The sequence below is a fragment of the Mus caroli genome, chromosome 11, assembly GCF_900094665.2.
Source record: "Mus caroli chromosome 11, CAROLI_EIJ_v1.1, whole genome shotgun sequence".
NCBI lineage: Eukaryota > Metazoa > Chordata > Mammalia > Rodentia > Muridae > Mus > Mus caroli.
In genome coordinates, this window is record NC_034580.1 from 2,971,031 (window position 1) to 2,996,945 (window position 25,915).

At 46.2% G+C, this 25,915-nt stretch overlaps 1 protein-coding gene across 1 annotated transcript in view; it reads right to left on the reverse strand.

Moving 5' to 3' along the window:
* Window positions 1–415: 415 nt before the first annotated feature.
* The window catches only part of Nudcd3 (NudC domain containing 3), an 88,222-nt gene continuing 62,722 nt past the window's right edge, over window positions 416–25,915 (reverse strand). Inside the window, exons 4-6 of the mRNA XM_021176702.2 lie at window positions 19,933–20,076; window positions 7,666–7,854; window positions 416–2,827 (exon numbers count right to left, since the gene is read on the reverse strand). Coding sequence (XP_021032361.1) covers window positions 2,717–2,827; window positions 7,666–7,854; window positions 19,933–20,076 — 444 coding nt within the window. The 3' untranslated portion in view covers window positions 416–2,716. The remainder of the gene's footprint in view (window positions 2,828–7,665; window positions 7,855–19,932; window positions 20,077–25,915) is intronic.

Consider the following 25,915-nt stretch of genomic DNA (forward strand, 5'->3'; position numbering starts at 1 on the left):
AGTGAGCATGCCTCTATGGTCTCAGTAGCTCCTGCTTCTAGATTCTTGCCCTTCTTGAGTTCATGCCCCAACTTCCTTCAATGACGGATTATAACATAGAAGTATAAGCCAGATAAACAAACCCTTTCCTCCCCAAGTTACTTTTGGTCATGGTGTTTAATCAAGACAATAGTAACCCCAAGAAAAGGGGTCTCCAGCAGGGTGGTTCAGGATTTTGAATGGGTCTTTATGGTAACAATAAAAAATTAATAGCTTATAGGATTTCTAAAAGCAGTGCGAGGCCAGGTGAGAAACAACCCAGAGCATTTAGTTTTGGTGTTGACTCTGTAGAGGGACACAGGACTCACGGCTAGAAGTCAAGGGTAATGACCACTCATGTAAGTGTCTTAATAGTGAATGTCACAGACAGAACCAGAGCTGCTTAAATACAGATTTATTGCAAACCAATACCGAGGAGCCAGAGCAACTCTGCAGGCTGGACACCCCACTCTTTGGGTCTCTGGGCAAAGGGAACAGAGTCACCCTGCTTTCCTCAGACCTCAGCTGGTGGGACTTAGAGACCACACTGTGGCTGTTGTGTCTAAAAAGAGAAAACAGGCAATGTGCCAACTTCAGTGGCGGGGCAAACCAGGGCAGTGCCTCAGGACAAAGAACTATCTACTTGGCTGGCTGGGACTGAGCCTCACTGTGATGGAGGCATGTAGATACAGAAGCCACCACCACACCATGCACTACAACATGCCCCAGGGATCAGTCACAGAGCACAGCTTCCTGCCCCACGGCCTACAACCAGTGCTATATCCCCCAGGCTGCTTTTTCTATACAGGCTTGTTTGTTGAAACACGGCAGGGACAAAGAAAAAAAATGCAACACAGAAACTAAAACCATGCTACAGTAATGAAGATGAGTCAACACAGAGTAAAGCATTGTCTTAAATAAAAGGATGCAGGGTTCCGCTACGACATCATTCCTTCTGCAAGACTACCCACAGGATGAGGGCTGAGAGGGAGAAGACTGCAGGTGCACACACACCACAGACTTCCTTCTTTAGGTGAGACAGCTTCCATGGGACAGGGATGTGCACAGCCTAGACCTTGAGGAAAACTTCAGGAACAAATAGCAAAGTGTCCTGGGGATCTTGTGAATATGACAGATTCTGCTCCTGGACGGTGACCTCTTTAGAGAGATTTCATCAACTTGGTGGCCAATGTCCAATCACAAGTTCAGACTCTGGAGTGGGTATTTGGGGTCTACTGCTGTCCCTTGACCACCATCATGGTCTACTCAGGCCCACAGATTAACTCCCAGTATGGACGTTTAGGAAGTAAACCAGAAATCCCTTAAATGCCTACAATGAACCAGCTCCTGTCTACACAATTGAGTAAGTTCCAAAATCTGCTCTTCCAATGGCTCCTTCCAAGCAAGTGGACACAGCACTCGGTGCAGGGCTAGTTCCAGAGGACAGGCTGCCTTGGCTCCAATGGGTCTTAATTCTTGCACTTTGTATGGCTGGTTACCAGAGTATAGAAATTAGTGCTGTGATGTGAACACACACACACACACACACACACACACACACACACACACACACCACACTACTGAGAACCAGGCAAATGGAGATGCCAGGCACCAACCAGCACAGAGAGTCCGTAAAGGGATGGGACACCAGGGTCCTGGTCCTCTGGGCAGGTCTCCACACCCTAGCTGGCCAGGCCACACAGGCTCTGAGCTCCAAAAAGCAGTCTAGTGATCGGCACAGAGAAATCTTCATTTTCTTGGACTCAATTGTAGTTGCCTTCAAGCTAGTGCATACGTTTTCCTTCCTGAGGCATGCTTCAGGGTCAAAGCTCCTTAGGGAGTGTAGTTGACACGGATCTGCCAATGAACTACCAACAGGCTGTGATCTCTTCTTGGAGGTACCCAGGCTTGAATGCAGCACACCCAAAGAGGAGGTCTTGAGGGGAAAAAGTAGTGGTGGCTAGTCTCAGCTCACTTCAACAAGAATCAAAGCAAGGCAGCTGCAGTCAGAGGGCAGACAGAATCCTTGCCACACCTGGGTGAGAGGCCAGAACCTCAGACTTTCTGCTAACATCTCAAACAGACCCCAGTTCCTGCTGTACCCATAAAACTGAGGCAAGTCAAGTGTATTCACAAAGGAATGAGCAAGATGGAACACATGCGCGCGCACGCAGGCACGCGCACACACACACAGAGGCAGACACAGGTCAACAAGTGAGGGAACCCCATAGCAGTCCCACAGCCATGCCCCGCTGGCCCTCATGCAGGTGCCTGGCTCCACACAATTCAACTTAGCTTTGTCTGAGCCCAGTCACTCCTTATCCCCAATCAGAAGACAAGCAAGCAGAATAGCGTCAAAACAACAGCAAGCAGAGAGAACGGGGAGAAAGCAAATGCTGCCTGCAGTGCCTGGTTGCTGTGGAGACAGAACATGTGCTACCTGTAGGCTGGGACATGTCCCTCCTGCATGTCAAACACCTTCATTCAGTGTTGGCCACAGACACTGCCAAGCAGCAGCTGGCCCTGTACCTTCTCTAGAATAGTCTGAAGGTAGAAGGTCAGCATGGAAGGCCTGATTCATCATGAAAGAAAAAAATGGCTAGGACTAATCAGGAGGAGTGAGTCCCTGGCATGCAGGGAGTGAGGAGGACAACGTCTCCATCTCCCCAACGGCGAGGGTTTCCTTTACTTCCGGTCATTAAAACTGCACAGCCCCTGGGGAGATGTTGAACATGGCTGGGTCGAATCGCTGGCCTCGGAAGGGAGAGCCTTCAGCATCCCACCCCTTCTTCAGCATCTCATGGACTTTCTACAAACAGAAAATAGAGAGATTAAAGGAGATCACAAGGCATCGCATGCTTTCTCCTAGAACAGACTGCCTGCAGGCACAGAGACATCCTACTTCCTCAGGGCTTGAGGACTTGCCTGCTAAGGCCAACTGGCCAGAGGACTGCAGGCCAGTTTGTGTCCAAGGGAGGCACCCACTGACTGCCAATTCCTCTGCAAGACTGTTCTCTCAAGACTGAATTTCTAGCTTTCCAGCTTCAATCTCTAGTAGAACCCTGACTGATCTTAGTTCATCTTTGGTCCCTTTCCCAATAGGTCTGTCCAAGTCCCACACAACCCACAGAGTCTACAGTAATCCCCAGGGAGATGATTCAGATATGAAGCAGTGGTGCCCCAGCCCCTTAGGGACATGACTAAGGTGTGTAGAGGTGTTCTAGCACCTCTTCCCCAAGGAAGGAAGTTCTTGTCATTGAAAAATTCATCAGACGATACTGGGATTGACCAAGGATATGACGATACAGAGGAAGGGAGAGACCTCCAAATGTCCAGCTGTGGACCAGTCCGAAACACCTCACTGCTTTTAGGACACAGTAAGAGCTGGTAGACTTAGCTCCTCCCAGCCTATGGCCACTACTGAGCTGTCTAGTCCTTGAAAATCAGAGGCAGATTGGAGTTGTGTGGTTCTAGGCTGTGTCCCTGTGACAGCAGCTGTGCCTGTGTTAATGGGCTAGCCTTCCTCTGAGCATCTACCTTCCTCAGTTGCTACCATAGACATACCCAAGAGAAGGAGATCTTCCTTCCTTCCTTCCTTCCAACCGTAAGAAACCAAAGACTAACAAGATGAATGGCTAGAGATTGTTCCCCAGTGGAGCACCTGCTGCGGACAGCCCTGCAGAACAGGCACAGAGGACAGGTACTGCTGCCCTTATCACGAAGATGACAGATTGAAAGCAAAGTGAAAAATTTTGAATGTCAGCAAAGTTACTGGATTCTCAGAACTATGGATTATTAAAATCCAAGCTTCCTGGCTTGTTGAGTCTTGGCTTGTTTTTAAATCTAAGTGAAGTAGCAACAAGCATATCAAAGATACTTAGTCCATAGTAGGCCTCCATCTTTGCCCATGAGAAGTGTGAAGCTGTATAGTCTCAAAAGAAAACAAGATGAGACCAGCCAGATAACCTAGGCAGGAGGCTGCTGAGCCTTAGCCAGCTGCAGGGTGAACAAGAACCTAGTGGCTGTGTGGGACCCGCTATCAAAAGGACAATTGAGGGAGTTGAGGATGCCAAGATAAATGCGTGGCCCTTTCTCCAGAGCCAAGGCAGAGAGAGATCAGGCCATCCTGCGTGCCACCAAAGTCACTCATAGGTTTTAGTGACATCTATCTGCGCAATGTCTGTCACTGCTTATAAGGGGTAAGTGCTACCAGGCTGGAGGAATCCTAAAAAGACACATCAAAGTACAGACAGAGCAATGACACCTGTGTGCTTCCACATAACTTCTAGATGCACACCTAACTGGGGAAAAGATGACGAGTGTTCGTTCCATTGGTTAACTTTGGAAAGAAGTGACCTTATGGCAATTAAAGAATTAAAAAATGAAAAAAAAAAAAAGAGGTATATTACCACTTCAAGATTAAAATGCTTTAAAATACAAAGCACTGGTGGCATTAGAAGCACAATTTAAAATTCTGGCAGATTTAGAAAACTTCAAGTTTACACCATAAATGGGCATCAATACAGAGCCTGTTGGTAACTGTGACTGCCAATGTGCACAGCAGATGGAGGCTGGCAGAGGAACCTGGCCCCATTTCCATTCTCTTTCTGCTAGTTAGGAGTGGCAATCCTAGAGAAGTGACCTCAGCTACCCATGAAAGCCCTGTATGTGAGTACTGATTATGAGCTAACCTGCTGTATCAGGACCTACCTTTCTACTTCTGTTTCTTTGCTCAATAAAAGAAAGTGCTAAAGATACTTTACATGGAACCCCAGGGTCCTGTACACTGAAGATGTGTCTCCAAGGCATTTCAAGCCTAGAATGGAAGGAAAACTTCAGCACAGATACCAGGCGGATAGTGGGACTTGTGAAAATTGAACTATGCTCCCGACTATCCACAGCCAGAGGCTTCCTTGGCCATCCTGATTCGTTCAGCTCTGGGGATGGAATCACATTGGGTTCCACCCATGCCTTAGCTCCTTGAAGGCCTTGCCGGGACCACATCTGGGCAAGTACACTCGATCCCTCAATGGCCCTTGCGAGATCCATGACAAGTCCACAGCAAAATCCATTTGACTGGAGACGAAGCTCTCCCCACTAGCCCCCAGCATCTTTAAGGTGTCCTGCAGGACCGTCTCAGCTGGGTTGCTGTCTAGTCTCCTCAGTTTCGCAGGGTTGGATCATAAAGAGCTGTGTGGAAGCTGTCCATCAGCCCTGGGCAAGTCTTCTATGCACAGTTGTGAGGACCTTCTGTTCCACACTCAGGCTTCTGCAACGTCTTGTGGGCAAAGAGGGCAGTCTTCATAGAAAGCAAAAACAGGACACCCCAAAGCCTTGCCTTTGGAGTGAGATAGCTTTCCAGTAGTAGCCCTCACACAAGATACTGTATTCAGTGTACCGTGCACAGTGCATACATATGAGGGTTAGCTCTGTTATCATTTGATCCTTTTGCTATCCTGTTTCAGACTGGCAGTGAGGAACTTCCTAAGAGCTGTCTTGGTTTACTGGAGACAAGCATGCGACCCTATTTCCAGTCTGGGACAGTAGGCTGGGAAGCAGTTGTCCTAACTAGGTGATCTGAGACTTATAAGGATGGGAAAAAAGCAGCCAGTTCCTGCAGAGGACCATTATTGAGACTGTAAAACAAGGCTGAACTGTTCTTTGAATAAGGTCACATTAAAGAGGCTAGCCTCTTAATTCCTTAAAGATAGCTGTGTGCTTGCTCTCACTGATGCAGACTGTTTTCCATCTGTCCTAGAGGAAGGTGACACTAAGCCATGCCAGAGGGCATCAGCACCGAAGGAAAAAAGGAGGGCTGCACAAAAAACAAGAGCCTGGGAGGGGCAAGGGAGACAGGGTACACAGAGCCTGACCTATCATGCAAATCCTGCACTGCTGCAACTCCCAGGCAAGTGGCACTGAGGTTGTTTTGACAAGTGTTCTGCAAGGGATGCAATCCCAGAGACCTGGAGACTCACAGGTGCAGAAAGCTAGAGGACCTCCTAGCTTCTCTTACATCTCCTAATTCAAATCTGCACAAGACTTCACTGAGGTCTGGCAAATGCACAAAGGCAATTCAAGCCACAGTCAGTATCTATTTCAGTGTTTCTCTACAACAAAGACTCAGTCACAGCATCTGGGGAAGGTATGAAGAGCCACACTTATCCTTGGTCTCTCCATTCTGTGGCACAAATTTCTCAGTGGTACTTGGTAGCTCCTCCTCATCTGCGTTCACTTCTCTGGTCAAGGCAGGCTCTTTCCCTGGCAGTCACCTGCTAAATACATCTAAGTCCTTCTGTGGGCAAAGTCCTGATCCTAGGCACAGGAGTGAGCCGATCCATAAGGCCCCACCCCGAGGCAAAGTGCCACAGATAGACCTTGTGTGACTGTATTACACTGTGACCAAGCAGGTCTGGCTACCTCTGCTAAGGTGAGGTTCCAAAGTTCCAAGTTTCTGCCTAAGGACCTCTGTATTACATGGGCCTTCCCCTCACAGACGACCTTCTCTTCACCACACACAGGGTCAGGACAGAGCAGGAAACCCCAGCCCTCTGCTAGAGCTGCTATGGGGAAAATTAAAAACCTCAGTCTCTTCATTTTGAAACAGACACTCTAACCAGAACTGTTGTGCAGAGCCTACAACCAGTTAACCTACCCTGCCCATCACAGCTCATGCTCAAGACATGTGCTCGTATGGCCTGGGGGAAGAGGTAAGGACACCAGCACTGCTTCTAAAGGCGTGTCCATGAAAATAGACTACAGTGGCCAGTGCAACAACAGAGCATACTAAAGACCCCTGCCCCAAGGTATAATGCCACTCTGAAGGGAAAGACAGGACAATCCAAACAAACCACAAAGAAAAGCTCCTTCAGAGACAACAGGGAACACATATTAACTTCTCTGGAGCCCTAGGGGCTGCCTTTCTGTAGATAGCCTATACCCAGTTGCCAATCCTTCTCTGAGCCATGCTTGGACTACATGCACATGAGCTCATGTGCTGTTTGGTTGGGCATTTCACAGTGATGAGAACCCAAAGCAACAGCCTTTTCTTCCCTAAGTAGCTACTCTCAGGGTTATTAAGAGGAAGAACAAATGTGTTTATCTAAGCAATCATCCTTTGCCACCAGCAGCCTGTCCCGGGGCACTCTACAGGTCAGGCATAGCCTTCTGCTCTCCCAGAAGCTGCTGGCATTCCCTTGTTACAGCCCCAGAACTCCACTTCACTCACCTACTATTTGCTGTGCATTAGCTTTTGGAGTCAGAACCTAAGCTGGCCCTGAAGCCTAGCCCTCCCTTCTTCTACCAATGGGGCTCTCAGGGCTCCAGGAAGTTGCCTGGAGATAAGGCATAAGGAGTCATCAACACCCAACGATTCTAAGCTATGGTGTGTTCAGGGCAAATAAAGAGACACCCTCAAGGCCTTGCCATGCAGCTCAGGTATGAGATATGGCTGAATAGCAATGTTTATCTGTCCTCAGGTAAGGACTAGGTGACATAAGCAATTGGGCTTCCCTAGCTAAGCAGGACACTGCAGAACTAAAGCAGAGGCCGAGGGCCAAGCCAGGACTACCCTATTCCCATGCCCCCTTCCCCACCAGCGTGACCCACCGCCTGCTGAGGGTACAAGGAGGGCTGTGGTGCTCATACCAGCTCATGGCTCTGGGGCTTGCCCTGCAGTTTCTGGTGGTAGTCAAAGGTGAGTCTGTCCAGGACTGCCTGCTCCTCCTCATCCACAGTAGCCATGGAGCGCTCCTTGTTGATCTTGTCAATGTCGATGGGCTCTTCCCCCTCCAGGATGGCACTCCACCAGTACTCGCCAACCTTGCTCAGATTCACCTGGGACAACAGAGAGAAAACCTGTATCAAGTATGGCAGGAGACAGCCCAAGCCTCTGGGGAAAGAATATTGAGCACTGTGGACAGAGCCTAGCAGAGGACAAGCATACTGTGCTAGGGACACAGCAAAATGTGTGAGGGGCAGATATTCCAGGCTGAGCTTAGAACCTGCACAAAGGGAAGGTGGCTGAATGAGTAGATAGCTGAGGTCACACGCGGGACCCTCCGAGCCAGAGGTCATGTTGAAGGCACTTAAGAGACCTGAATCCTCAGAGTGAGAATCCGTCTACCACATGTGTCTGCACTTCCTAGGCAGACACTGTTTTCTAAAACCTGGCCCTGGGCCTTCCCATGCTGCTACAGTCCTGCTTGGTGAGGCCTTGTCTCTGCCCAGCTCAACCATGTTCCTCCCTTCCAAGAGCCACACTTAGTCTCCTGCTGCCTTTCTGGGAGATGGGACCTCTGAGATGAAGCGTGCAGCCTAATACATGACAATCTTCAAGGATCCCTCCCATGACAAGGCCTGTCCCCACTTCCCCCTTGGCACCTGCAGTAACCCTCCAGCCCCAGTCCTAGACATCAATGGTTCAGAGAGGTGTCCAAGAGGAGTTGACCAAAGCTGCAGGAGAGTCTAAGATCAGTGCGGTCAAGTCAAGCAGCATCTACCCAACACCGTGCAGTGCCCTTGGTATTGGAATCTGTGAAGCTTATGACCACAGAAACTTAGAAGCCAAGTGGAATTTCAGCAGGAGAGGAACAGAGACCATCAGCAGCATCTTGTATTCAACGGCACGGGCGCTTTTGTCACAGGACACCATATAGGACACGTCATTTCCCAAAGCTTCTGGTCAAATGGGCACACAAAAGAAACTAGAAGCGCTGGCAGTAGTCTTTGTGGTCCCTGGCTGGACGACTCATCCGTAAACTTTTATCTGAGTAGACCAAGTTTGTTGTTGTTTGCCCATCCTGTAAGGTGACTGTGATGGGCTAAACCATACAGTGCTCAGATGGTGTTAAGGGCTTCTGTGCCTGACCTGGAGAACCCTGGAGTCAGTCCCCTGGAGTACAAGCATCTAAGAGGTTAAGCTGGTGGTAAAGAACACTCAGTGGAGGCTTCCAGAAATGGAAAAAACAACAGAAAAACTTGTAATTGTGATATGACATCAGTACCTTGTCACGTCTTTTTTAGAATTTTTATTTATTTTATTTATATAAGTATACTGTAGCTGTCTTCAGACACACCAGAAGAGGGCATCAGATCCCATTACAGATGGTTGTGAGCCACCATGTGGTTGCTGGGAATTGAACTCAAGACCTCTGGAAGAGCAGTCAGCACTCTTAACCACTGAGCCATCTCTCCAGCCCCCACCTTGTAACTTCTACTTCTTATGCCAAAAGTACAAGGGAATGAACATAGGGAAGAGGGCCAAAGGGATGATGCACCGATTCACTGGCTGCTTTTCCGGCGGACCTGGATTTGATTCTCAGCACCCAAATGGTGGTGTCCAACTGTCAGTAAGTCCAGTCCCATGGGACTAATATCCTCTTCTGGCCTCTCTGAGCATTGAACGCATATTGTTTGCAGGCAAAACACCCATACACATAAAATAATGGGGGGAGGGGCTACACATTTTTTTTTTTTAAATAGGCAAAAGCACCTGCCTATGGTAGCACCTTCACCAGTAAATCAGTAAATGACTTATGCTGTTTTGTCCCCACTTATAAACTATAAACTTAAAACAAAGCGATTCTACATATTCTAATCCACAGGCCCTAAAATGATGTTCAGTTTATGAGGTGGAGACCCCAAATAAGCCACAGAAACCCTTATGCTAAGAATTTGGCCCTGTCTTTACCAAGAAAGAACCTTCAAGTAGGAAATAGGCTTTCTCTATTTCAGGAGACATTCTGAGGTGCTTACAGAATAACTGTTAAGCTGCTGGAAAGAAGAGAGCCTTTTATCTTTATCAATAATGATCATTACTGAGATCTACAGTAGTTAACTATTAGAATACTCCCTCCCCCAAACAAGGCTCTGTAACATACACATTGTCATGACTATTTAAGATAAAGACAAATCCTCTAAGTCAGGGCTGTGGGAGGTAGATTCTCCTTCAGCTTCAGGCCCACCAACAGCACTACAGGGAAAGACCCAACACTGTCTGTAGATCAGCTATTCCTAGTGGACCTTTGTACACCACAAGGACCAGACTCAAAATTACCACTAAGTCTACACAGATGCTCAACCCCATAGCTCCACAGACATGATAAAAAATGGAACGCAGGACAATGCCCCACAGGAGAGAGTGGGTTACAGCCACCTGCCAGATGTAAGGGAAAGATTCACTTCCAGGTCTACAGTGGGAAGATGGGGTAGGGTTCATCCTCTTCCAGGTCCACCTGTGCACTTAGCAAATCTAGCAAAATTCATGATGAATCCAATCACTTTTTATCATTAGAAATATTTTATCTATATTTATTTTCACAGAACTTCCATTCACAGGAACATGCTCAAATTCTTCCAAAAAAAAAAAAAAAAGTCTCAAAGTTACTGAAGCAGTAAGGATCAAACTAAGGGCAGTGTGCATACCAGAGAAGTAATACACTATGCACTATACTTCAGGCTCTTTGTATGTGCGTGTGGTGCACGCACACAGTACAAGTGTGTCCACCCCTGCGTATAAAGACAACAGAGGAGGACGTTGGGTATTCTCCTCTATTGCTCGCCACCCTATAAAGCGACCCTAGCTGGCCAGTGAGCTCCTGGGATCTGGCCCCACTCCACATTTAAGACATAAGCAGCCACACCTGGTTTTGGCCATTGTTTGCTAAAACCAACCAACCCCTACAGCACGGGTGCGGTCATCATGCTTATGCAGCAAGTGTCTTGCCCACTACACCATCTCTCAAGCCCCTCAGTCCCCACCCCACATCCCTTTTTGAGACCTGCTTAAGGCTGGCCTTGAATTCATAGTTTCATGATTATCCTGTCCCTGAGAACTAGGATTAAAAGGATGCACCACCACAACAGCCAGCTTTTAAAGTATCTATAATTAAAACACACACATTCCTCAGTCAGGTGTGCATGTCAGCTATCTAACTGGATGATACGAGCAGTTGAAGGCTGATGTACAGATAGCATGGGTTCACCCATATCATATCACCAAGTAACACCAACATGCATCACTCGTTTATGCTGGTAAAAGATGTCAACCACCTTATTTTTAAAACAATTTTTTATTGTGAAATTACATAACACTTTTTTTTTCAAAAGTCAACAGTTCAATGGCAATTGGTACACCCATGATGGTATGCAACCAACCACCACATCTGTATCCTGAAACATCACTCCAAAAAGAAGCCCTATAGCCAGATGTAGTTACTCTTCATCTTACCATAATAAAATCTCCTAAGTGTCTTCCCTGACACCTCCGCACAATTACTGATGCTTTTGTCTCATTGGATTTCACACAAATGAAACCTTACATTGCTCTATGTTGGCTCCTTTCACTTATTATAAGGTTTTTGAAGGTCATCAGTGTTGTGGCACATATCAGAACTTCATTCCTCTCCATGCTGAGGAGCATTCCACTGGATGAATTAACCACAGCCTATTATCCATTCTCCCCCTTTTGACTATGTGAATAATGCTGCTATCTGCATGGGTTTCTGTTTTCCGTTCCTTTGGTATTTACCTAGGAATGGAATTGCTGGCTCACATGGTACTTCAGGTCTCAAGAAACCACCAAATCGTTTCCCACTGGAGCTGGACTCCCTCCACATCCTGGTACTGCACAAGGAAAGGATCCAGCCCTCTACCCCCTCATGGATATTTAGTTTTGTTGTTGTTTTGTTTTTGTCATAGCCATTTTCAAGGGTGCCATAGCTTGTTATTCTTTTGCCTGGCTATACACAAGTATACATGGTTCAGTATTTTTCTCAGTGACCTCTCCCCTAAGGTTCAGGATGCTCTTGAATCTGGGGCAGCAGGCCATACCAAAGGTTCTTGGAAACCCCCAGATGTCATTTCCAAAGCTTCTGTGACTATTGTGAGTGGGCAGTCAGAAATTGTTAGTGATGTGTGATGATTGTCCTCACCCTTCCTTGGCCTGGCCTCCTTTGTTTGCCAAAAAGCTTCCTTGAAGTATTTCATGTGCTGTGCTGTGCTGTCTGGCTCCTTACCCTCACAGCCAGGACCCAGCCTTGACTTTTTAAATCCCTTCACGTCCCAGAAGTCTTAGCTGACACGTTCTTCTGAGCATCACTGACTTCCTTGGAGTGATACCCCTAGGGACCTCAGGTAAGGCACTTTGGGCACTTAATCTTCCAAATAAACTACTTAAAGTGGTTAGAATACACTCATGTCTCCGAGGGTAGGGTAGGGTATTCTTGATACTGGAGCCAGAATCTGAGTTGTATGAGAACAGAGGAAAACTGCTCGTGGAAGAGATTTCAAGGGTTCCTGGCTAAAGGCCACACCCTGGCAAAAGTAGTCCTGTGGTTTGCTTAAATTAGCTGTTTTTGTTTTAACATTTTGTTACTTTGTAACAAGTCAGACTTGAGGAGGTGTAGTTTGCACACAGTAGAACTCACCCTGTTGCAATTTAGTCTCCTCCAGCCTCCACTACAACCCACCCACACCCAGGCCTTCCCTCCACTTCATTCTGCATTGCTCATCTTGCCATCCAGCTTGTCCAGGTCCAGGAAGTCTTCCTCTGAACTCCACAGCTTGTGGGCTTGGTACACACACTTCCTTTCTGGATCCTGTGGGCTATGATGCTTGGCAAGACTATCCCATGACGTAGGTGATCACTATCTGTCCATGGCTGTGTAGGTGTTCCTAGGGTTTGGTGGTTGGGTAGGAAGCTGTTGTAAGGACGTGTGCGTTTCCTCCTCTTGGGAGCACAGAGCAGGTCATTAGGGCTGCAATGTGGGCACACTGGCTATGCCCACCACCTGGTGTTCATAGCAGCAGTGAGGAGTTCAGGGTCCCACAGCTCCTCCAAATTGAGCACTGTGGGCTTCTTGTATGCAGCCACTCTCACAGGTATACAAGGCATCTCACTGTAATTTTGACTTTATTTCCCTAATGATGCTGAGTTTCCTTGTATGTTTGTAAAACTACTCATTTCTTATTTGCAAAAAACTTCAAATTTACACATTGCTGAAAGTACAGAGAGCCACACTGGCATTTAGCAACTGTCCTACTCTGTATGTGTTTGCATAAAACATAATAAAGAATGCCTTTTCTGAATCATTTAAGAGTAAGGACCACTGTGTTGGCCCTGTACCCTGACTTACTTTCTAAGACTAAGCAAGTCTTCTCAAGTAGCAGCCTGGCCTGCTTCCCTGCAGCAGAGAACCATGGTCCTCTCTACTTCGCTAAGGACCCTGTCTAGTGTCTCCTGAGGAACTCAGGTGTGTGTGTGTGGACCACCTGCGGGTGTCTTGCAAGAACATTCCCTCTCATCCCAGGCCTTCCCGCACTGTCACATAAACACACAAGTGTCAAGCTCTTAGGACCCTGTGAGGTCCGGTCTCCCACTGACCTCTCCTTACTGACAGGGCATGGGCACTGCTAAAAAGAACGCCTTCTGTTCAACTGCTTGCTGCCTCCTGGCCACCTCCTTTCTCAGTGGCTTAGAAAGTCACTCTGAACCACTGGGGCAAAATGAGGTGGCCCTTTCCAAGGTCACTGTGATCTCACCATTTCCTGGATGCACTCGCATTTTCCAGGTCCTCCTTTACCTGCCTGGTCCCAGAACACAATAATTTCCCAGAGGGACCCCAGATTGTCACTGACTGAACAGTGCTCCCAAAATGTCCTCACAGAAAAACTTCACCCTCGGTGTGAATAAACTTACCTCAGCATCCCCCGATCTGTGCCGATGACTCACCAGCATTTCTATCCCTTTCCTTCCTTAGTAACGGAACCTCATTTCTATTCAGGGAAGCACTGTGCCCAGTGAGGATGGCTTTACTCCTCGCAGCTGCCCGTGGGATTGAGTTTGGGCCAACGGGAATGTTGTGGGACGTTCCTTCCAGGAAGGCACCTTGGAACAAGGGCAGATAATGGGGTGAGATGACAGCATGGCGGGGGCACCTGCTCAGCTCGACACCCACTGTGGAGAGATGTGGGCAGCCTGACTGGGTATGCTGCAAGTCAGCTCGATACAAGCAGTCTCCTGATTTTCAATGTCATCAACTGCCTTTCTGAGCTTAAGAAATTAAAACAAAAACTAAGACGCTGCATAGGTCAGACAGGATACAGCCATGGATCTCACCCAGGGAGGCAGAATACAGCTATATACTCTGCAGAGTGGGGACAACACAATGATACAAAGCTATGTGCCACTTTCTTCCTACTATACAGGAGGAGGTGCTGAGGGCCCATCCACTTGTTCAGCATAGTCCTGCTTTCATTTGGAACAAGCAGTCTTAGGTCACTGCCTTCTGTGTTATCTCCAAGCCTCAGCCTGGAGATAGCATTACATTACAGGTATAAGGGCTCACATTCCAGTATGTATAAATCTGAGGTTTGGGGCGCTTGCCAAAATGCTAAAATAACTTAATTTGTAGTTTCCATTCTGGATTAATGAACATGATCAGTAAGTGACCTGCAAGGACATCTTCATAGGCCAGGAAATGTTGTCACATCAGGAAAAGTGGCTTGCAACTCAGAGAAGGCCAACAATGGACCCTTTCATCTTTAAAAGAAAACTGGAGATGCCCAGACAAACTGGCAATGAACAGTAAGTAGTCCTGGGAGACAAGAGGTGTCGCTGCTGACACAGCACTAGTGCCACTTAGAAATGATGCGCCCTTCGGGGACAGCCACAGAGCAATTATCCTGGGGTTCCACTTTTTGAGAAATAACTTCAGGAAATCATCTCAATACAGTCAGGGAGGTACAGCTTATATAAAAATACTCACAGGGCTAAAAAAAAAAACAAAAACAAAAAACCACATAAATAAATACAGAACTCCAACATCTATTTCTTCAGAAAATATTCTAGTGCTATCTGAGCAATGCTAAGTAGTTTGTGTGTGAGATGTCAGTATATGAAGATGTGTGTGGAATGGCATTCACTGCTCAGGCAGATCCAACTACCTTTGCAACACAGCCATGTCCAATAGTCCCTGAAGCAGAGCATGCCGCCTGCCTACAGCTACCCACGCAATGCAGAGGGCAGCCAGCTTGCCAGCTCTCCACAGGGAGGAAAAAACGAGGCCAATGCACAAACTCAGTGCCTTGCTTCTGGAACCGAATGGAGAGTCAGGAAAAGTAGCTGGTGCCGTTGCCACGGCTGATTTTACATCTCCGTAACCAGGCAAGGAGCTTGCCTGAGTCAAGAAGTCTCATTTAACATTCTCAAGTGTGGGAGGGAGGGAGGCAAGAACTGTCACACGGTTTTAGCTGCCACCCCTGCCTGCCCTGACTGTCTGGTGTGGGATCCACCACAAAAGGGAGAAGCAGCAGGACACGTGGAAGGGCTGAGAAGCGAGTGGCATGTCTACACTCCCCTGCTTGGAGGTGAGAAGGTCAGACCCTCTTACTGCAGAGTCTAGAGATACCATAACAGCTCCGAATGCCACTCCTCTTCACAGATGCTGCAAGGACCCTGTGTGAGTGTCCCAGGCCAAAGCAGAGGGTATTTAAAACATCACCATTCATTTCTTGTAGTTCTGGAGACCAGATGTCCAAAAATCAAGGAGTTGGCATGGCTGTACCCACTGCAGGCTTCGGGAAGGGTCCTTTTACTTCTTTCAGGGAGCTTCAGGTGGCTGTTGGCACCCCTTGGTTTATGCCCACTTCCTTCTAGTCTTTGGTCTTCATAAGGACTTCCTATGTCTAGGTCTCTTCTTCTGTCTCTTTTAAGGGTATCTTTCACTCATTTCAGGAGGCATCCAGAAAATCCAGAATGATCTTGTACTAAAATTCCTATTTGTAAAGTCCTTTTCTCCAAAAAAGGCTATATCCACAGGTCAACTTGCTGCCTAACAAGAAGCAGTCAGTAGGCATGTAGAGACTAAGGAGCCAGGTGTTCATCTCAAGGCTCATAAGAAGTCCAGTATGGCTACAACAATGACCCATAGGCATGCCCCACCGCCTTACCCCCTTATAGTTAGGTAACCTTTTTTTAATCCTTATGCTGAGTCCACACAGCCAACACAATGTGATGAGTAGGTAAAAAATAAGCCCTTCATGAATAAAAACAATCTCCTTAATAATTTATAGGACTGCCCCATATGTGTACTCAGAAGTAAAAAACTGGCCACGTTATGTCACCAACAAATAAAGTAAAAACACACTGGAAATAGATGTACTCCATAATACACAGTGCTTTCTTGGATGGTGGGAGATCAGCCCTGAAACTCTCATCAAGAAGGGACTTTAAGTACAGGCCAGGGCCCAGGCTGAAGAGAGTGCCAGAACTGGCTGTGATGCACATGGCTCTGCTCTGTAAGATCACTTATTGTCCACAAGTGATGCCCCCTGAGAAACCAAGCCAAAAGAAACCAAACAAACCAAAACCTCCAACTCGGAGGGACCCCAGGAACTGATGGTGTGCTGTCTTAGCTCCAAGTAGCTTTCTTTGGTTCGACAACAGATGGCATAGCACCCGAGGGTGCCATGGCTATGGCAGCAACCGGATGTAGCTAGTTCTGCTTCTCACAAACTCTGCAGACAATAGGTACCTAACAAAATCAACCCAAAACCTTAACAGCAGCTGGTATACAGGTAAACCCAGGCCATAGCAGAACATGAATGGAGAGTCCTCAGGGAGTCTGCAGCACGGGAATGTGTGCATGGAACCTTACATCTGATTCTCTCTGCACAAACAGCTCTCTGGCTGTCTCTAGCCATCCTAGTGAGGGTACGGGTACAGTACATGAATCTCTCCAGCCTGGGGGTGGATAGAACCCATGTCTACCTGACACAAGAACTACTCAAAGCCACTATGATCCCTTCCCCTTTCACCTTATTTTTATTCCTTCTCCTTTCCCAACCCCCATTAAAGGGGCAAAACCTTTTCAAGAAAGAAAACAGCAGCTAAGCAGGTGGGGCTTTGAGGCTCCATCCCACAGTTGGGCAAACTACAAGCCCCATCTCAAAGCCTGAAGGTCCTGACTTCTCAGACTTTGCAAAGAATCAAACAGTATAATGTACTTCATTGAGCATACACGTGTTCAATATATGTTGGCAATTAATGTAAGAAGTTAGTGTTTTAGCTATCAGCTACCTGTGTGTGCATACACATGAGAAGGCATCATAGCGCATATACAGAGGTATCAGAGGACAACCTGTGCTAGTTGGTTTTTTCCCTTCACAACGTGAGTGCTAAAGAGCAAATTCAGGTCGCCAGGCTTGGCGGGTGGCAAGCACCCTTACCTACTCAGCTATCTTGCTGGCTCAGTTTTTTTGTTTCCTCTTTTCTTGAGATATTTTGCTATATAGCTCAGGCTTGCATGAAACTCTTGGCAAGCCTTCTGTCCTAATCCCTCAAGTATAAAGATTATAGGTGTAATTTATTATGTCTGACTTCATCCTATTCAACTTACATGGACACCTTTACTCCCCAAAAGTAACATGGCTCTGGAATACTTATCAAGTCAGAGTTGGACTTACCAACAAAAGCTCTTAGGAGGTTAATTTAGTAACAATCACATTTTATAGACATAAAGTAAAAGGAATTATACAGATTCTAATTCCAGTGGATTCTGAACACAAATGCAGTCTGTGAAGACCATTCCAATGGTGAACACTGGTAACTTTTAAGTGTCACAGACCACTTGGGAAGTGCTCTCAAAAGAGATCTGTGTAGAACTGGGATCCTAACTCAATCCCATACTATGTAGAGAGGTTCAACTAGCCAAGGCAGAAGACATGGCTGTCCGCCAAATCTCAGTCCTTAAAAGACAGCAGCCCTAGAGTCAGAGAGCCTAGCACGGCGGCCTACCGAGAGGAAGGTTGTTAGTCCAGTTCTGCCGCTGTGTGTGCTACCCAGACTCCACAACTGCCTGACTATGCAAAGCTCAGTGCAGGCTGGGAGGGCACCTGCAATCTCAAGGAGTATGACAAGCAAGGAGCTGGGGTCAGCCTAGGAAAGAGTTCAATACAGCACTGTTAATGTACAGGCTTCATAGTCAGGTGTGAGGGGGAAAGGACTGAGCTGCCAATTTTAAGAAGCTGCTCACAGCCTAGGAAAGAGTTCAATACAGCACTGTTAATGTACAGGCTTCATAGTCAGGTGTGAAGGGGAAAGGACTGAGCTGCCGATTTTAAGAAGGCTACACTAGGGTTGTCCAAAGAAACTAAGCAAGAATAGAGATATAATAAATAAATACATGTAAAGATATTTAATACATATTAAATTGACTCACATGACCACAAAGGCCACCTAAAAGGTGCAAAGCTAGGGAAGTCAGATACTCAGCATGGGAGATCGATGGTGTATAGCCTCAATTAGATACTGAGGGTACAAAGGCCACTCATACAAACCAGACAGTTGAAAGGACAAAGAACCTGGAGTCTGATATCCAAGGCAAAAGGCATGCTTGCTTGGGAGGGGAGAGACAGAAATAGGCAAAATGTCTCTCTTCCTCCACACCCTGTACGATCTGGGCCCAGCCTACTGAATGGTTCTAGGCTACCCACATTTAAGGTAGGTCTTTCCCATTCAGAAGACTGACACACATTCAATTCTTCTCTGAAACATCCTTGTAGACACATCCATGGTTTACCAGTTCATTCACTCCAACCACACTGACACCCAAAGTCCACCTTCAGAGGCAAGAGGCACCTCAGGCAAAGCAGGCCTTCTCTTGTCTCTGGCTGTGGAATGCTGCTCTGCCAAGGGATGTGCACCAGTTAGGAACAGAACAATAATCAGACATATATAGCCTCGTGGAGCCCTGGGCCATGCCCCTGTGGATATCATCAGTGCTGGGTATTGGGAGATTCAGAACACAGGACAGACCAGATCCAGCCCCACTTCCGAAAACTCCACATGCTATCACATGGGCCTTAGGAGACCGTAGGAGGAACTGGGGCAGGGTAGGGACCTGGCAGCAATAGGCACATGCCTAGGTAAAGGGGACATTTCCACATAGGTAAGTAAGTTCTATTGTTGGATCTGATAGCAAATGGGGCAGAAGATACTCCCGATTCTCACAAGCACTGAGTTCAGTTCACTCAATCCCTAGTCTATGCCTCCCTCTGAAACACCAGTGTAGCCAAGATACAGCCACTGTGGGCTTGAGAGCTTTCTTCTTTATCCACCTGTACCAACTAGAATATTCCAGAGAAGCCAGCCACCATTAAGAACCTCTTGTAGAATAAATGCTATCTTTATTTTATATGTTACATATATGAAGAATGCCTGAAGGGTTTTTTCATCCAAAGACTTACTGGTTTCCTTTTCATCTTTATCTTTCTTACCTAACTTGTTCCCTCTGCAGGAAGAAAGAGGAAACAAGTTAGTTCAAGATATGTGTGCTTCAATTTTCCTCTCCAGTGCCAGCATGCAGTCAGCCCTCTCTAACAGGGGTGCTATCACAGCAGAGTGGGTTGAGCCACACACAAATCTAGTCAAACATACAGCCCAATTGTGTGTGTGTGTGTGTGTGTGTGTGTGTGTGGGTGGTGGTGGTAGTGGGGTGTCCTACCGACTGATATTCATTTGGATTCATACCTCACTGTCATATTCACACATTTTATTTAACCCATGCCTTGCCAGATGCTAGGTGAGATCTACTTGGTGAACTTAATAAACGCAGACTGGGACCTAGGAAAATTCACCATTTTCATTGTAATGTTCTCGGTTTTGCCTTTATCCATAGAAAAGTGGGCTCTCGGGAATGATGAGGACACTGAGGGGTGGAGGATACAAACGGAAAAGCTCATGGAGATAGAGTCCAAGCAGGAGTGGGGTGCTAAATACTCAAGAGATTAATTAAGTCTGCTCTAACTACGATAGATAAAGACCTCACTGATTACTGGAAAGGCCTGGACAAAGGTCACCATAGCTGGTTCAGAACCCTGATGGGAGCTCTGCACACAGGTGGCCACACTTACCAAAACACACCTGCCCGGCTCAAGGCTCCAGAGGGAACTCTCAGTGTTGATCTTGTGAGTGAGCTTCCCTTCCATGAGGACACGCTCTCCATTCTCTTCCAGCATGGCCACTCGGATGGTGCCACTGCTAAGGGCCACAGAGACCTGAGAACACACCAGAAGAAAAATCATCTTGCTTGTGAAGGTGGCATCTGTGCACACTTGGGCTCACCAAGCATCTCCATTCCAACCTAGTCCACATTCTAAGCAACCCATCTTAAGTCAGGGTTTCTATTCCTGCACAAACATCATGACCAAGAAGCAAGTTGGGGAGGAAAGGGTTTACTCGGCTTACACTTCCATATTGCTGTTGATCACCAAAGGAAGTCAGGACTGGAACTCAGGCAGGTCAGGAAGCAGGAGCTGCTGCAGAGGCCATGGAGGGATGTTCTTTACTGGCTTGCTTCCTCTGGCTTGCTCAGCCTGCTCTCTTACAGAACCCAAGACTACCAGCCCAGGGATGGTCCCACCCACAATGGGCCCTTGATCACTGATTGAGAAAGTGCCTTACAGCTGGATCTCATGGAGGCATTTCCTCAACTGAAGCTCCTTTCTCTGTGATAACTCCAGCCTGTGTCAAGTTGACACACAAAACTAGCCAGTACACAACCTAAATCTATCAACTCCCTTAAGTGACTGCAGCAGAAAATTTTGGTGCATTTTCCTAATGGAGCTTGCACCACACTTGACTTTCTACCCAAATCCTTTTCCCTCTGTAGTGACAGAGACTGGTTCTCACTTCTCATGCTGGGGGGGGCGGGCGGGGGAGGGGCAAGTAGAAGATATAGGAGCTGGGTGCTTCCTTCCATCTCCCCTGTGACTACCGAGACTTTCTCAGCTCAAAATTTTGGGGGAAATCCTCAGTGTTGCTTCCTCTCCAGAAGGACCTCCTCTCCATTGGGCACACAGACAACCAGTGACAAGAGCCCTCTCTCTGGCCTCTTAAGGCCCGGGACCACTGTGCCTAGAAAAGCTCAGCTGCCATCCAAACTTTCTGGCGAAAAGCAAATGTGCTTGGCCTCCTCTTCCCTGAGCTGCTACAGAGAGTGACCATAGCTTGCTCTTTGTCCAGGATGTAAAACCAGTTCCTTCAGTTTTTTTTGTCTGTTTGAGACAGGGTCTTACTATGTATCCCTAACTGGTCTAGAACTCACTACATAGATTAGGCTTGCCTTGAACTCACTAAGATCCTCCTGGCTCTGCTGCCTGAGTAGTGAGATTAAAGGCATGTGCCATCATGCTTGGCCTTTTACTTGGTTCTTCATAAAATCAAGCCTCAGCCACCCTTTTCCCCTCAGGGCCTGCTCTGGGCAGGCAGGGACTATGTGTCTACTTTGCTATCATGGGTATACCTCCTCCTGCCCTGAATGTATGTCTCCACAATGGACTGGGAAGTGCTAGGAAAAGTTTAACTCTAACAACCCTGACCCTAATCATAAGCTCAATAATTAGAAAAGAAAATATAATTTGTATTTGTTTCACTTCTCTTATTTTAAAAAGACTTATTATTAGCAAGGCAGTGGCTCATGCCTTTAATCCCAGCATTTGGGAGGCAGAGGCAGATAGATTTCTGACTTCAAGGCCAGCCTCGTCTACAGAGCTGAGTTCCAAGACAGTCAAGGCTACACAGAGAAACCCTGTCTCGAAACCCTTGCCCCTGCCCCCAAAGACTTACTATTTTATGTGTATCGATGCATGTACATGTACTATATGCACATAGATGCCTGTGGATGCCAGAAGGCACTGGAGCCCCTACACGTGGTGTCACAGGTGGCTGTGAGCCACCTGATGCGGATGCAGGGAAATGAACCTGGGTGCTCTACCAGAGTAGTAAGCATCCTTAAACATCAAGTGATCTGTCTAAGCTGCATTCATTCTTTTTTGGCGTATTTGCCCAGATGTTAACTAGCTGCACCTCCTTAATCTGAAAACTTTGCACTATAGGTGTCAACCTGTATCTGTATAATGCACATACTAATCAGACTCTGGGGACAACTCAGATTCTTTTTCTAATAGATGTAGAAGTTAAAATTCAGAGACTACCTGGTAGATGCTAATTAAGTGCTTCATTTTAGATGTGGGACGGGGTGCTTTTAATTTTCTGAGTCAAGTACTATTTGCTAATGAATTCTAATAGTAAAACCTGTGTAGTTTTGTGTATATGTGTGTTAAATGGTAATGTGTGAATGTGTGTGCCTGCATGTGAAAGCCAGAGACAATTTTTAATATCACTTTTCAGGCACCCATAGACCTTGTTTTTGAGCCAATGTCTCTCGCTGGACCGGAACTTGATAACTGGGCTAGGCTGGCTGGCCAGCCAGCAAGCCCCAGGAATCTGCCTGTCTCTGTCTCTCTAACTCAGGCATTGCTAGCGTTGCCTGCCATCATATCTGGGTTTTTGGTCTTTTTATGAGGGTTCTAAGGATTGAACTTGGGCCCTCATATTTGCATGGTAAGCATTTTACCAATTAGCTATCTCCCCAGCCCCTAAATGCATTTTAAATATTTATCAACAAAAAATTGAGCCCTCCCACCCCCCACTGGAAAGATGATTCAGTGATTAAGGGCCCAGATTTGATTTTCAGCATCTGCCCCCATATGGCAGTTTATAACCATCTGTAACTCCAGTCTTACCCAGGGGAGCTAACCTCCCCTTCTAGCCTCCTTGGGTACCAGGCATGCATATGATACAAGCATACATGCAAGTAAAATATAAAAAGTAATAAAAATGAGGGGAGAAGTGTTTGGAAGATTTCTTTTATTAAAAAGGGGTGAGGGGGCTAATCATAAATGATGATGATGCCACCTGATACTTCTCAGTGAAAATATTTGTGCATGAAAAAGCATGTATGTGCATGCTTGGGGGAGGAGGTATTAGAAGGACTGCCCCAAAGGAAACATGGCTCTAGGAAGACCAGCTGTTACATGGTACTTGCCACAGCCACACCACCAGGTTCAAGTACAGACTTGGGGAGGCATCTTCTCCTGGGACTTCAGAGACACTGTCTTGGGACTTCTCATGGGACTCGTGGCACTGTCACCCCCTCACTATATTTACTGTTAACCTGGATGGTCTTGCTGATTACAGTCTAGGCTCATTGTCCACCTTCTAACAGCCAGAGACATAAGCAAATGTGGCATGGCTCATTCCTGATAATCATGACAAATATTGGCCAAACTAATCTAACCCTGAGTTTCTACTTGCAAACAAGACCTAATACAGTCTTGGTACTTCCCAAGTACCGACTCACCTTAACAAGCAATAGTGTTATACAGCATGCTCATTGCCCAATGTGGACATGATTCTAACAGGAACTAACCAGTGTAATGCAATAAATCCCCAAAGAAGGCACCAAGGACACAAAGAGATGAAGGGAAGAATGGATGGCATGTCCAGTACATCGGTGAAGACAGAGAGAAAGAATGACACATGGCATAGATGCCATAGGCCTAGGGTCATCGTGTGCTGGCAGTTAGAGGCTCTGGCTAGGAGAAGGCAGGCATAGAAACAGAGCATGTATGAGAACAGCTTAGAGCCAGCCCAGGGAACAGCTGGATCTGCAGAAGCAGCCTGCTTCAGAGACTGACCATCATTCTGAGGAGCTGGAGTGATGGCCACACTCTAGGTAAATACTAACTCCTCAAACACAGAAACCACCAAGGCTTCATACCTTGTCAGGCAAACCTGTCAATTCACTCAGTTGACAGATGGTGGAAAGCTAGACCTTTGAAATGCAACAAAGAAAACCATTCATAAAGTCCCACACTCAAGACCATGTGGGAAGATACTAAGCATCAACAAGAAAAATAAATCTTGAAATGAGAGTTCTATCTTATGAAAAATGCAACATTGGGGCTGGTGAGATGACTCTGCGGGTAAGAGCACCCAACTGCATTTCTGAAGGTCCTGAGTTCAAATCCCAGCAACTACATGGTGGCTCATAACCATCCATAAGGAGATCTGACTCCCTCTTTTAGAGTGTCTGAAGACAGCTACAGTGTACTTACGTATAATAAATAAATAAATCTAAAAAAGAAAAGAAAAATGCAACATGAAGGAAAAAAGCTAAAAAGCAAAACAAAAGATGATAGACTTAATCAGGAAAAAATGTATTTAAATAGTTCCATTTTATAACTTTGCAGAAATCTAAGCAGATATAAAAAAAATTATAGAACCAAGAAATTTTAAAAAGAACTAAAATCATGGGCTGGCAAGATGGCTCAGTGGGTAAGAGCACTGACTGCTCTTCTGAAGGTCCTGAGTTCAAGTCCCAGCAATGACATGGTGGCTCACAACCACTGTAATGAGATCTGACATCCTCTTCTGGTGCGTCTTAAGTCAGCTACAGTGAACTTATATATAATAAATCTCTGGGGTAGAGCGAGCAGGGACTGAGCAAGCGGGGCCACCGGAGCAACCTGATCGAGCAGGGCCAACCAGAGAGAGCAGAGGTCCTAAAAATTCAATTCCCAACAACCACATGAAGGCTCACAACCATCTGTACAGCTACAGTACACTCACATAAATAAAATAAATAAATCTTAAAAAAGAACTAAAAACATAATTGCTATATAAATAAATAAATAAATAAATATATAAAACTTCAATAGAAAGGCTAGAAAAAAGAAACAAACCAGAGATCAATTTACTAAAAAATGAGTAGTCCAGAAATTCTAATAATTTAATTCTCTAGAAGTGTAAGAAACTATTCCTTTATGTTGAAAAAAATCCCCGAGAGCTGAGCAGAATGAAAACAGGATGGCTTAGACTCATGTACTTTGATAATACTGAGTGGTTTTCAGAAGGTCCTATTAGTACTATAGAGGACATGATAAAGTTTACTCACAAAGAACCCAGGTAGATGAGACATTCAGAATCAGTAACACTGTAAGAAACAGGAGAGAATCAAATTGAGATGTTCAGCCAATAATGAGTCTGCTGCTAAGCCTGATGATCTGAGTTCTATCACAGAGACCCACAAGGTGAAGAGAGAACCAATTCCTGCAAGCTATCCAATGACCTTCACACACCATGGCGTGTACCTGTGCATAGATAGGTAGGTAGGTAGGTAGGTAGGTAGGTAGATAGATAGATAGATAGATAGATAGATAGATAGAAAATGTAATTTAAAATTTTAAAATGGCTTTGGCACACATTCAAACTGTGAAATAAGAAGAGGTTAAAAATAAATAAAGCTTAAGACATGCAAGATCTCTCTCACACATATCACTTGGGGGCGGGGGGGGGGACGACCTAAATGAGAAAACTAGAAGAAGTACTATTCAAACAAGGTGCAAACATAGTAATGTGTTAATCTTGGAATGCAAGGCAACCAGAAACAATCACTCGTGCTGGAGTCACGGGTGAGAAAGTGAAAAAGTTGATTTCTGGACAGCACAGAGCATGACTGAATCTCAGTAACTTGAAGGTCGTCATGAGGAAAGTACATTGTTTTTGACAATATAAAAAGAAAAGCAGTATAAAAAAAAAAACCCTAATAAGCAAAATTATAAGAGAAATTCTAACTCAAAAGTCTTCTTCCCTGTGTGCTTCAGAAGCGTGACCCAATCTGTCAGCACTCCACTCTGCACTTAGAAGCTAACCAGGGAAAGCTAACGAAGCAACCCAGCAAGCTTTGTGACCTCCTGCTTTGCCCTAAACCCATCCCTCTCTGCCCTGAGCAGACTCAATTGACACTGTACTAGTCACCATCACAAGAAGCGAAACAGAGATGGCTCTCTCAAAGCTCCATCTCAAAAGCATTATCTAACCTATCAAAGGGTGCTTCACAGATCCTACCAACAAAAAGGGTGTGTATGTGCCTGTACACCTGGATGTAAAGTTGTTTTTAAAAAGACTTTTCTCAGTGTCTGTTAAAAATCATTATAGAGCCGGGCGTGGTGGCGCACGCCTTTAATCCCAGCACTCGGGAGGCAGAGGCAG